Here is a 13270-nt window from a genome sequence, read left to right on the forward strand (position 1 = left end):
ATTGTCATAATTATTCTCCAATTTGTCATAAAATGGTTAAAATGATTTCAGAGCGATATGTGACGAAATTAGACTTACACCATACAATTTTTCCTCGTTAAAAATAAAAATATTTAAACTATTTAATGAAAAGAGGACATGATCAGGTATGCAATTTCTGGCAGATGTGATAAAATTATCATTAATTAATTGTTCAAAATATTTTATTTTTCTATCCTAAAAATGTACACATCATATAATATTAAAAAATAATAATGATTATAATAACTGCACTGGTCTGGCATGTAGGAGTCAAATAAAAATTGTGAGCCTACTTTTTTTTTCATCAAAAATTATACGCATAGTGTTAAAACAAAATATGTCATTTTTATCCTGTAAATGAAACATAAAAAAAAAAAATAATTTAAAAGATATTGCGTAAAAGTGTTGATTTAGGTCAAAGTTACCGAGCCAATAAATTAAAAAGTCATAATTAAATCTCTGATTAGATTGAATGAGTCTCCGAAAAAATGAAATGGCTATTATTAATCAATAAGACAAAAAGAATCTTTTTCAAACATTCCTACACGAAATAGTTTTAACTAATTACAATTTGGATAAATTTGACATACACCACGGTAATAAATTACCTGAAAAAATTGGTAGTAATTTTCACGCAGATATTAAATAACGTACAGTTATGTTTTAAGATTGGAAGTCCAAAAACATTCTTTTATTAGTTAGGGAATTTTGTTAAAACCTAACTGTTATAACATACATTTTGAGTGGTTTAAATTAGACATCGTTCAACTTGAAAAATAGTTTTTTTAAAAGAGAGTTAATATAATGTCTGATAATTTTGTTATCGAAAGAAAGGTAAATGAAGAAAAGAAAATATTCAAAGTAACAATTTCTATTTTCTTATTAATGGCAAAAACTCTGCTAGAGATATTTTTTACGTTATTATAATTCTTCTTATTGACCTAAAAATTCTGCTATTTGACATAAACCTTAAGTCGAATATGTCAATAATAATTCAAAGAAGAAAAACATTTTTCTATTGAAACATCATAAACAAGTTTTTCAAAAATAATTGTAAAATTTATCGCACATAAAAAGTCGAGTATAATTTATTATACTCGAGTATTATTAGTTAAGTATAATTTATTCCGAACTCTGAATAAAACAATAGGAAAAACTATGTTAAACAATTAATATTAAATATTCAATAGATGTTTAAATGCAATTAAAATTTATTTTTATTTGCACCAAAGAATTAAAGAAACGTATGAAATAAGAAAAGTAGGAGCTTAAAAAAATCCACTAAAATCTTCAAAAGGTATCGAAATGATTTTATTTTATTTTAAACAGCTCACAAACATAACTATGAACATAAATATACTTCAATTATTAAAATTTATAAATATACTTTAAATTTATAATTACATTTTTACTATTAAAGTATCGTGCAATGCTTAAAAAAGAAAGGAAGAATCGAGACTCCCTGAAAAACTTTTGATCTAAAGATCGGATTTCCACGTATTGCAACTAAATCTTAATGGTTCGAGAGGTGACCTCAAATATGGTAATTAATTTGTACAGACAATATAAGTTATGGTCCTTCTTTCTTTTTCTTTTTTTTTTTTTTACATATATCAGGCAAAATACAAAATTTGAACGAAATTTGACGAATAGTTTCTGAGAAATTAAATTTTAGAGAAATTAAATTTTAAAGCAGTATATTTAAAATTCGATGTTTTAGGAACGATTCGACTGATTTAGTTCAAATTCCATATTTTGCCTTATGAAGTTACATTCTTTTAAACTATGTAAAAATTTTATACTTTAGAATTACAAACTTTTCAGCTAATATTAAATAAAATTTTTTAAAAAATACTGAAAAATCATTAAAAATTATTTTTTGCACAGGATTATCTTTAAATAAACGGAATTTATAATTGCGTATAAAAATGTTTCCATTTGTTTAAAAAATTCTTGAAGCACGCTAAAAGGAGTAATACGCAACATACGACCAACGCAACATTAAGGGGTTCAAACCTTAGACCACCCTCCAGATCAAACTATTAGGACCATTTTTCCCAGATTGCGGCAACCTCCAATAGTTTGGGACTCAGAAAACCAAATCAGCCACACACACAAAAAAAGTTTATTTAGAGATAGTATGTTTTTGTGCCTAATTTTTTAACTTAAAATATCGTTTGCACAAATTAATTTGCGCATTATTCAATTTTTTCTTTCTTTTTACTTTCGTAAATCAATCTTCCTTTATCTTCCTTTTTCTAGTTCTTTCACTGTCATATATTATTAACGAAGCAAAGGAAATTTTCATGACTTAATCTATATTCTTCTTTTTCTTTCTTTAATTATAAATATATCCAAAAAAAAGGAGTATACTAAAAATGTACTGTTCATTATTTTTTCAATACAAAATTAATAAAAAAAGACAATAAATTTTATTACACAAGGGTGATTAGTAAATCACAGGAAATAACGAAAAACAAATAAGATGCAGATCTCTTGAACTGGTTTTTTTTCTGTTTGAATTTGATTGACATTAAATTTCAATTATTATTATTTTTTTATAATCATTTTTTAAAACTTAAAAATTTTCTAAAGAAAAAAAAAATACGAAGAAAGAAAAAACTAATAAATTGCAGAAATGGGCTCTTGTAAATGTAAATTATTATTTTTTTATATAAATAATTTTATTAATTAAATCTTAATTGGCTACGTTTCAATTCCGCTATAGATCATCAACGAAATCAATTCACTGTACGATATACAGTTTTCCTGCAATGCACGTTGTTTTCTTTCTGAATTGTAAAATGAAGAATTAATAAAAGTAAAAAAAATTAGTCCAAATCAAACGACATTTGATACTGACAGTAAGTTTTAATAATTATTAACTATAAATATTTTTTATAGTCATTTTTTGTAGCTTGAAAATTTTCTAAAGGAATTTAAAACTTGAAGAAAGAAAATAATAAATTGTGTTTAGTTTAATTTTAAGCTCTTACTGCTTTAATAATCTTGTACATAGATTATCTTGCATTGACTTCTAATAATAAACAAACTAATCTTAGTGGAAGATCCGTGCTATAATTCGTATACATTTTGAAACCTATCTATTCGTAAAATAACTTAAAATAATGATTTTTTTTTTTTTTTTACATTTTACTTTTTAGGTGTAATTAATTTAAATGTAATTTTTCAGGAGTAATTTTAGAAGCCCTAAAAGTCGTGTTCAGATTTTTCTTATTATTCAAAACAAGCATATTATTTTACATGAAAAATGTAATGCAATTTTAGCTCATTGTTGCAAATAATGAATCTATAAATCTAAGTTTTTCTTTTTATTTAAACTTAATAGAAGTAATAAATTTTTATTTAATTGCAAATCATAAGTAAACTTACAATTGTTTTTAATGTAAGAGAACATAAGTTTATTAATGAAATAAACTAATAGGAATTTTAAACTTTAACAAAAATTATGAAAATAAAACTGAAACTGAAGAGTTTGTGTTATTGAAGAGTCTGTTTTTTTAATTATTCCAAGAGGAAAATGAATTAAAAAAGAATGCTTGTTGACTAACCATAAGGAATCTAGTTTTTCTTTAAAAATCTATGTTTTTTAATTTTGCATAAGGAGTTATTATTATTATTTTTTTTTTTTTTAAATTTTATTTTGTAATTAAAAATTTTTAAAATGACTGAAATTAACTACTGATATGCCCACTAGATGGCAGAACCACCTTCGAATTAGAATTGCAAGGAAAAGTCCCCAGAAGGATTTTTTTTCGATGAGTGAAAAAAAAAGGTGTGGGGTAGGGGACATAAAAAAAATCAGAGGGAAACTTTCATTTTTTTTTATCCTCTTACGTAATTTGAGTGACTTCCCCATTAGAATTTTTCCTTTCGAAATAAGTGATACGTCGTTACCTAAGTGTGATTTTTGTTTAAAGTGTTTTATTTGCGTATTTATTTAGTTAGTTATTTCACAAATTATAAATATGGTATTTTTAAGGTAATGTTAGCAGAGCGTTTACAACCTTCAAACGTATATAATTAATGTTACATCAATAGTGTGCAGCATGGGTGAACAAATGTTTTTATTAAACAAATTTTTTTTTTTAAAACTTCCGCATTTTAATTTTGGCAATTTTTTTTAATACCCGCAGTACACCTATATTAGTGTTAGTGGTCATCAGTAAATTTTCGCTTTCGTGTTTGATTTCAGTTGAAATGTTTCGAAACTAATTTAAACGTTAAAAAAATCAATAATCATGAAAAATACTGTTTTTTTTTCCATTATGAAATACGTTTCTTAAGAACGAAAATTTATGCGAAATCTAAAAAGTTTAATTAATGGATTCTTCGACTATTTAATTGGAAACATCTGAAGTGAACACGAAAAATGCGGAAGACTATTAAGACTAAGACTATTTTGAATGCTTAAACCTAAGCTTAAAATGCTTAACACCTAAGTCAACTGTAAATATTCGTTTCTATTAGTCAAATAAAGTATTTTATTGCTGGTGAACAGCAGACAATTTAATTGCTTGAGTTTAAGAATCTCGATACGAAAATATTTAACGTAATAAATATTTCAATAAAATATTAAACTTTTATTTTCTTCAGATTGGCTGTCATAGCCGCAGATATGCCCGACAAGGAGTATCGAAATTCTCGGTTGGCGAAATACCACCATAATAAGTAAATACAGAATATAAAATGTATGTAAATATAAATCATAATATGTAATCATGTAACAAATTATAAAACGTAATAAATCATAATATGTAAATATAAAATAAGTATACATTAAAAAACTTGTATTTTTTTTCTATACAAAAAAAAAATGTTAATGATCTTTAATGAAAGGACAAGCGCTCTCCATTGGAAGGCATTTGTGAACCTTTCGCACTTATAGTGTCATTCATAAGAAAAACTAAACAAACTATACAAAACAGCGAAAGAAGAATATTGAAATTTATTTGTGATAATGCTGAAAATTTCAATTCCTTATAACTCAAGGGAACTATATAATATTTGATCATTTTTATTTATTTGATCAATCATGTAGGATTAGAATTTAGATTTTTAAAAATTACAAAAAAGTTAGAGTGTTGAAATCATGCCATATATAATAAAGTCACTTCTTTACAAAACAAATGGGTTTTTCAGGTTTTTGGTGAAATATGACCTGGGATTCGTGAAACTTTTATGGATACATGCCACATTATAAAGCTAAAGTGGCCCTAAAGGAACCTCAATGAATTTCTACTTTCACATTTAATTGGCCACTAAGAGTACTTCGTAACATCGTGCACATGTTGGGTAACGTATCAAATGTCGGAAACTCGATTCCCATGGCGTATAAAATAAAAGTCGATGAGTATCTTTTTGACACGCAATTGATCGTGATAACTTTTTCCTCTAGAAACTGGACAAAATTAAGAGAAAGACAACTTTATTTTGGCAAAAAATGTGTGCCTACTTATGTCATTTTTGACATTTTCTATGTATGAAGAAAGAAAAACTATTTTCATTGCCTTAAAATTTAAAATTATTGTCAGTGTACTGAGAAAGAAATACGGTAAAAACTACCAGAATATGGTAAAATATATCGTGTTTCTGACTCTATCTGAACACCAAAAAGCTCAGTTATTTTTACCAAAGCGCTTTGGTAATAATGATTTCGGTGATTTTAAAATATATGATAAAATTAGGTGTGGTGCAATTTGGTAATTGTATTATGATTTCATTCAAGGTATAAAAACCATTCATTCAGTTTAAATAACTTTTCTGTTTAGTGTTTTTAACTAAATGTTTAGTAATAAGAACTATTATTTTGAAAACCAAAATTTTAGCTAAACTCTTATTATGAACGGAGAAATTAACAAATGAATAGTTTGAATACAGTATATTTATTAAGAAGAATTATGGGTTTTTTTTCACCAGAAATGTCACTACCATACAGTACAGTAATTTTAACAGAATTTTTTTCTCTTTCATGCTCAAAAAAAAGAAGTATAATTACAACGAATAATCAAAATTTTGGCTTTGAAAAATTTGGCTGTTTTTTTGAAGAAAAAAATGTTTTCTTTTGGCCTTATCCTTCATATCAACAATTTAACTTCCTTTTACGTCAGCAAGATTCAATTTATTGTGGAAAAAATTATGGTGTGAGAAGGCATATAAATGGAAACTTCTAGCCATGAATGATAAAAAAAAAACATCATTTTCCTTTCATAAAAAGTTTGAAAACTTTTAGTAAACCAGTTTGCAGGAAACATAAGCAAGACATAATTAAATAATAACTGTTTTTTAAAAATAATAGATGGCATAATTATATTTGTGATTTGACAGAGAAAAATTGGAAAAAAAGTAATTTATGTAGCACAAGTTCGTACATTAAAAAATTCATAAATAATTTTGCTTATTAAATGACTAAAAATTATAATAATATGATAGATTCTGTTGCAAATTTCTGTAATTGTTACAAAAATACGGATTTTTTAGCATTTCTTAAAAATTTATGAATGTATGTTTTAAAATTACGAGATTTAGAGTAAATTTTTTGATTTTCCTATTTTGAGAGAGCAAAAAAAAGTATATGAAAAAGATACATCTTTAATCTCTTAAGAGATCATATATTATATAATGGAAGTAAGAAAATTATAGATGATAGGCGAGTTTTAATACCAATGCATTGCTATTCAAATATCTTTACCATGTAAATGTTTTTTTCTTTTTTCAGTAACTTTTTCCAAATTTATGTTTACGGAAAAAAAACTTGCACTTTGAGCTATCTAAAAGTATCAAAATAAATGTTTAAAAGAAAAAATTCCGTGACTGTAAACAAAACTCAAAAAGAAATTTTGAATATTTTATTAAATAGGATCATTTTATTTCTCCAAAAATCGTCTTTAGTATTTTATATGCAAATAACAAGAGTTCATCACACATTAAAAGCCAACGAATATGCATGTTTGAAATAAATTTCTCGAAAAAATATATACAGTTTTATATTTTTAAAATGCATTTTTACATATATCTATAAAAAAGACTTTTAAGATCTATTATATCTATAAAAAAGAACCTAAACCTAATTTTTATGTTCAATGATAATTATTTAATTACCACATTACTATTTCAAACATTAAAAAAATTTTAAAAAATGGAGAAAAATTTTTTATATATAATAATTTTTAATTTTTTAGCGTAACTTAAAAAAATTTAAGCTTTTAGAAGTCATACAGAGTGTAGTTAGTCGTTAATAATGATCAGCCAATCACGCAGCGAGCGTTCTGTGTGTAGCGGTAATCAGATTGGCTCTTCAAGTTCATAAAGGAAGTATTTGAACCGCCCAAACTTAAACAGCTGTGAAGTTTTAAAAGTAGGCTATTAAAATGTATGCCACTAAATTTTTTTGAAAAAGAAAGTGTATCATAACCTACTAATTTCTGAATAATTTTTTGTTATCGAAAAGTATTATGAGTTTCATAGCTTTATAAAATGATCAAAAAACTACTTTGAAATGTAATGGAAAGTGAAACTTGTCATTATTAATTCATTATATTGACTTTTATGAATTATTTTATGCATTTTTTTAAATTATTGTATTATTAATATTCTCTATCTAGCTTGTTTCCATAGTTTAAATATTGCATGCTGTGCTGTATTAAAATGTATACCAACAACTTCCTTCAATTGAGAAATTGTAACACAACCTTTTAATCTGCTAATATCATTTAATAAGTATTATGAATTTTATTACATTAACTTTATTGCATTACGTTATCATAAAGCCACCCAATGTAACAAGAAGCTTAACAATATTAATTTATCGCACTGTCTTGCATTTATCATTTATATAGTTTTGCAATTTTTGAACAATGAAGCTTTTCTTTCTAGTTGTCATACTAGGATTACAGAAGGCAGTATTTTTTGCTCGTTGAAGTTGTATCATCACTACTCTATGCAAATTTCTGCAAAACAATCTAATGTAATAGCAATTTGTACTGAAAATAAAATTTTTACTGGCAATGGTAACTTCGATATTTAGCATAAATAACTGTTTAAGTTTTTTTTAATTTACAGAAATCTCAAACGTGCCAGAAGCTTGAGTAAAGTTCCGAAAGAATGGAGTAGAAAGCAAGTTTGATATAATGTGAAGCATGTCATTAATGCTCCTTACATTATTTTTTATAAACCTTTTTTTTTATAGTTTTTGTAATTGTTGTACAATATATATTTTCTGTTTCATTGTTACCATAAAAATATTGAATATCATATTCTTTATTTACTAAAATAATTGCCTGAATGCTTTATGCAAAATAATACGAAACAATATAAAATTATATATAAAATTTTTGCTGAAATAATATTTTTTATAATAAATACAAATTTATAGATTTAACTGAAATTATTGCTTAATTAATTTAAAATTTGAAGAAACCTGATTCAGATATTAACTTTGCTTATATAATTTTAAAATTTTGCTTGAACAAATTCTTTAAGAATTGAGTAAAAAGTTGCCTCACAAAACAAGTTTTAAAATTTATTTTTATGGAATAATGTATGCAAATAATTAGATAATATTAATTCAATTATAACTTTAGAATAAGTTGAAAATGAACATTAACTGTGGAGTTGTGCAATGTATAGAAATTTTCGGACAAACATAACATAAATAAGAAAAATTTGAAAAATATATTTTTTTCCATTAGAAATAATAAATTGTTCTTCAGTAACAATTTTCAAATAATGGAGACCAAAATGTACTGAAATAGGAATCTTCTTTCAATATGATGTTGATTAAATAAAAATGTATAAATAAAAATTTATAAATAAATATTTAGTTGACTCAATTATTGCGTGCTTTTTTAAACGGAAGCAACTGCTCTTTGTTCTCTTATATAAAATGTTATTTCAAATTTGCAGCACATAACATTAAATGTATACAATGCAGAATAATTGATAAAAAATATAAAATACAAGTATTTTCATCAAACTCCTGATTTTGTTAAAATTGTATTTACTGAACAAAAATAATTTCATTTGCAAAATAACGAGTAAAACGTAATATTTTCATATCGTTTTTCTTTCTTTCGATTCTTGCATAATAAGCAAGAAACTAAAAAAGAATCTTGAAAAATTTAAAACTTGAAATTTTTAGCTGTTTTCAACTGTTTAGAAACTATTCTCTGTTTCGGCAATCACACATCAAATTTGAAGACTTTTTAAAAAAAATAACGTAATCACATGTTCCATAATTTTTTTTCTGATGCCTGTGTATTTATTACTATTGAAATTAGTTTTAAAATAATTCAAAATTAAATTAATTAGTTAAAAAATTACCTGTCTCCAACAGTTTAGAAACTATTCTTTGTTCCGACAATCACGCATCAAATTTGAAGACATTTTAAGAAAAGTATCATAAGTACATATTCCATAATTATATTTTCGTTCTCAGGTCTGTCTATTTTATTGCTATTGTAGTTAATTTTACTTTTGCTATAAATATATAAGTTTCTTTTTCACGTTTAAACTAATTGTCACAAATCAAAATCATATGTTCCAACATTTAACTCTACCGAATGAAAAAATGGTATAATGCAGTTGAAGTTTATAAGAAGTTAATATCGTTTGAATTTTTTTCCTTAAAATATTAACACTCCAATATTTTTTTTCATTTATTAATTATTTCAAATTATGTGAAATCGTTAATAAACATTTTATTAAGATAAAAAAAAATTTATTAATGCCTAAAATATTTTTAAAAAGAACTACTGGTTTCATTTTTTGTAATTTTCGTCAACATTTCAATCTTTTAAATTTAAAGAAAAAACTTTTTTTTAATTTAATATAATGCATCTCAAAGATAGTTTAATTATACTTTCTTATGAATTCATTTTTTAAGCCAGAAAAAGTTATATTAAATTTGAAACTAAGATTTCTATTTATCGTCTGACTTTTTTTTAATCATCTGCCAAATAAATGTATTGATGCGTAATATAAAGTACGGAATAAATTATAAAATGCCTCCTATCTTTGTATTCTTGCTAAATAAACTTTTTAAAAAATAGCTTTAAAAGTTTAAGCAATACAGGAAATGCTGCTGCGAAATTATACTTTTATCAAAAGCATACCTTTGCATATCATATTTTTTGCATTAACTAATTTTAAAATAAGAAAACGATCGCGAAATAGTGTCTTATATAGAATCGTTTTCTAAAATAAAATGTTCCTTCTTTTTGCTTTAAAATATTTTAAATACAATAACATAGCATATTTTTCGATAAAAAAATTATTTTAGGACATTAATTTAAAAGTTGTTGAAATTTAATATCGATTTTGAACATAAGTTTTTTTTTTTATAGAATTTTTCTCTTTACATTGATTTTAGGATAAATGTGTCTTTATAACTGTAGAAGTAGCTTTTGAAAATATGCTTACCGCTCAGGTGAAGTAGAAGATTTTTCTGATTCAGATGAGTGTATCGTGTATACTTCTTGAACTCTGGTTTCATCTCGTCTTTGACCATGATTAGATTTCGTACGACCCTGTGGAGACTTCTTCCTCTCCTGCTTATTATGTCCAGTCTTTTTGTGCTTTTTTCTTCTATCTTTTCTTTCCATATTGTGAATTTAAAAGTAATTATTCAAATATATTATATAATATTTTTCAAAACTACAACTCTGTAATCTAAAGAGTTGGTTTGATTGAAAAGTAAATGACTTATAATTGTTTAAGTTCTAGATGCACTTCTTTTCTGAAAAATGGCGTTTCAATGTATAACCAGAAGGTCTTTAAAGTGTGATTTTAATTTTTTACTAATATAGATATAGGAAAAATATCACTGAATTTATCTCATATATGCGTGCTTGTTAAAATTGTTTCATGCAATAGAATTATTCCATAAATCTTTAACAGAGATGAGTGTTATTTCCTTATAGTTTATTTTGAATTCAGTTGTTCCACGGGAATTCTTGGAATAATCCAAATCAGTTTCAACCACAAAATTTAAAAAAATGTCAGAAAATCTCTTAGTCCACACTTCAACATTTATCATGGTTCAGTACTAAAGTTTTTTTTTCAAATGTCAAAAAATCAGAGTTTTTTTTTAATAGGCTTTTATCAATCCATTAAAGTTCGTTTAAATATCTCTTGCAACAAGCTTTTGAAGTTTTGTAATTTAATTGTTAAAAATGATGAAAACCATGAACAGCATTAGAAAATCCAAAAATGCACAAAATCCTAGAAAGTTTTCTTAAAAAAAAATCTTTTTCACTAATGAAAAACAATCCAAAGATAGGGTAAATGAGAAGGAAAGTTCTGCAGCGAAAAACTTCCTAGTTGCGGCTGAAACCACAACTAACTACCTTTCTCTAATATCAAAAACATTTATTGTTTACACTTTAGATCTTTGCATTGTTTTTAGCTGATTAAGGAGTTGCTGACCCATTAAACTTTGAGAAAAGGATATCTGATAGTATGCCGAAAACTTTTTCGTCGCAACCAGCCTGTTCGAATTTTTCTCTGCCAAAGTTCTTATAAAACTTTCCGGGAGTGCGCTAGTCTGCCCCTTGGGTACGGGCTCAGCAAAAAACATTACCATTTTTTTTAACGTTGTTCCCTATATATATGACCCGACCCCCCGCTACCCTACCCCTCAGATCTCCCTGGGGTTGGGATTCGAGGATACGGGATGTTAAAAAAATATCCAGAGATGAGATGACTCTGGGCAGAAGGAGGGTATAAAAAATTGAAGCGGAATTTTTTTTTTCATCATGGATTAACATCGGCTCGCGTATCTGTCTAAATGTAGGTGGGTATTATTGAAAGATGTAACAAATACATATTGCTGAGAACTATTTCATAGAGGAGTTTGATAAGTTGTTTTAATAAATAGTTTTATCTTAATTGAATCAATGTTGACAAGCTATTTTTTTAAAAAAAATAATGGAAGTTATCTTAAATAATACTGTTTAAACAGATAGAAAAAATCAGGCACTTATAAAATCGAGTATAAAAAATTTGAAACTAATTTTTTCTCATTATGGATTATTATTGAGCCACGTATCCACATAATTGCAGGTGAAAATTATTAAAATTCATATTAAATAAAATCATTAAAACAATTGTAAAACTAATAATATCTAAATCAGGCACTTATCAATTGGAGTATAAAATTTGAAAAAAAAAATTTTTTTTCATTATGATTATCACTGGCTTGCATGTCTGTCTAAATTTAAGTGAGAATTATTAAAATTTAAAAATTTATTTACAATAAATATTAAAAAAAACCAGTTAAACAAATATAAAACTTAAATTAAGTCAAGCACTTATAATTAGAGAATAAGAAAGGGAAACTAATTTTTTTCCATAATGGATTAACATCAATACATGCATCTGTCTAAAAGTACGCGGGAATTTCTGAAGGATAAAATAAATTTGTATAGCTTTACACTTTTTTAAAGCGTAAACTGATAAATTGCTTACATTAAAAATTTTGTTTTAGTTGAAGTATTGTACACAAGCTGCATTTTTTCTTTCTTTTTACAAAAATTAGGAAATTTATGTCGAACTATTAAAATTATTAAAATTAAAACATAAAGATTAAGAAGTACAAAATGAAGCCCTTAATAGGAGTTATAACATGGCTGACCAAAAACAAACTTAAGAACATATTAAAAGTAGCTCATTTAAACGACTAAAGCTAATCTTTATTTTCTACATGTAAAAAAAAATTCTCTTAAAATTACCGTATTGGTATTGGTAAAAAAGGGAAAAAACATAATTCTAGTGATAAAACCAAAATATACAGCATTTAAACGATTCTTTCAACATTTTTACCATAAACATAGTAATGATTTACTACAAATTTTAATTTTTGAAAATTATAATTCTTATTACCACAAGTTGAATAAAAAATTAAAAAACTGAACAGTAAAAGAATTTAATTTGATTAAAAGATTAACATGGTTAAAAGAACTTCATGCCATGCTCTAAAATATCATGATAAAATTATGAAATTTTACCTGGTTTACCATATTTTGTAATACATAATGAAAACATATTTTATTTGTTAATTTTGCAAAATCTTTACTAAAACGTTTTGATAAAAATTACCAAAGTGTTTGGCGTTCCCACAGAGCCTAAAATACTGTAAATTTTCCCATATTTTGGTAGTTTGACCAAGTTGTCTTTCTCAGATAATGAGAAATTAATTTCTGAGCAAATTATGCATTGAAAATTTACAACA

The 13270-nt window shown here is 25.1% G+C and overlaps 1 protein-coding gene across 2 annotated transcripts in view; it reads right to left on the bottom strand.

The window, feature by feature from the left end:
- LOC107444682 (uncharacterized) overlaps window positions 1-11645 on the bottom strand; it is a 165495-nt gene extending 153850 nt beyond the window's left edge. The window contains exon 1 of one of the 2 annotated variants that reach the window (XM_016058907.3): window positions 10462-11645. In XM_016058907.3, coding sequence (XP_015914393.1) covers window positions 10462-10643 — 182 coding nt within the window. In that variant the 5' untranslated portion in view covers window positions 10644-11645. The remainder of the gene's footprint in view (window positions 1-10461) is intronic. The other variant, XM_016058902.3, reaches the window with a different exon arrangement.
- Between the last annotated feature and the right edge of the window lie 1625 nt (window positions 11646-13270).

Source organism: Parasteatoda tepidariorum, chromosome 9, assembly GCF_043381705.1.
Source record: "Parasteatoda tepidariorum isolate YZ-2023 chromosome 9, CAS_Ptep_4.0, whole genome shotgun sequence".
NCBI classification, from domain to species: Eukaryota; Metazoa; Arthropoda; class Arachnida; order Araneae; family Theridiidae; genus Parasteatoda; species Parasteatoda tepidariorum.